This window comes from Scylla paramamosain, chromosome 22 (assembly GCF_035594125.1).
Source record: "Scylla paramamosain isolate STU-SP2022 chromosome 22, ASM3559412v1, whole genome shotgun sequence".
Classification (NCBI taxonomy): domain Eukaryota; kingdom Metazoa; phylum Arthropoda; class Malacostraca; order Decapoda; family Portunidae; genus Scylla; species Scylla paramamosain.
The window spans coordinates 20,017,430-20,018,116 of NC_087172.1; the positions used below are offsets into that span (position 1 = coordinate 20,017,430).

Sequence of the window (687 nt, forward strand, 5' to 3'; positions counted from 1 at the left end):
GGCGGCGGCGACAGACGCCAGGGCGGGGAAGATAGGGAAGGGAGGCAGCAGGGGCAGCAGGGAGGGTCCTCGCGGCACCCAGGGCGTGAAGGCTGATCCTCGGTCCAGCCCGACGCCCAGGCCTGGAAACTGGAACCCTGAAGGACTGGTGGGCGTGGGTGGCGGCGTCAACAAACCTGTGAGGAGACACAGCGTCACACACCTGCCGCGTCGGCCCGGGCACCTCGCGGACACAACAACAATTCACAACAACAGCAAGACACGTACCCGATTGCGTGCACTCCTTTTCCGAGCCTCGCTCCTCTTCCCGACTGGTCGCCATCTTCACTCCAAACCACAACAATTAACTTCTAATTCGGGCGAGTGAAGCGACCTGACCCGCGACACAGCTGAGAGAGTGACCGGCGGCGTGGTGCGACCTGCGCGGGGCGGGGTGCGGGGGACACTGAGGCGCCGCGGCTGACGGGGCCCTGAGCGATATGGGTGCGGGCCGCGGTTGCCAACTCTCCCGGGGCACCACAACCCGCTGCGACCAACCCCCGCCACACACCGCAGCCACGCACCACACACCGCCACACACCGTCCGCCGCCACACACCACACGACCCTCGCCACACGCACACGTCACACAGCCGGGAATTAAAACACGACCAAAAGACAACAGCTGCACACTGGCGCTCACCCGGCA

At 65.8% G+C, this 687-nt stretch overlaps 1 protein-coding gene across 1 annotated transcript in view; it reads right to left on the bottom strand.

Moving 5' to 3' along the window:
* LOC135111750 (protein odd-skipped-related 2-like) overlaps nt 1–462 on the bottom strand; it is a 1,383-nt gene extending 921 nt beyond the window's left edge. Inside the window, exons 1-2 of the mRNA XM_064025439.1 lie at nt 268–462; nt 1–176 (exon numbers count right to left, since the gene is read on the bottom strand). The exon at nt 1–176 is cut by the window's left edge and continues 921 nt beyond it. Coding sequence (XP_063881509.1) covers nt 1–176; nt 268–322 — 231 coding nt within the window. The 5' untranslated portion in view covers nt 323–462. The remainder of the gene's footprint in view (nt 177–267) is intronic.
* Between the last annotated feature and the right edge of the window lie 225 nt (nt 463–687).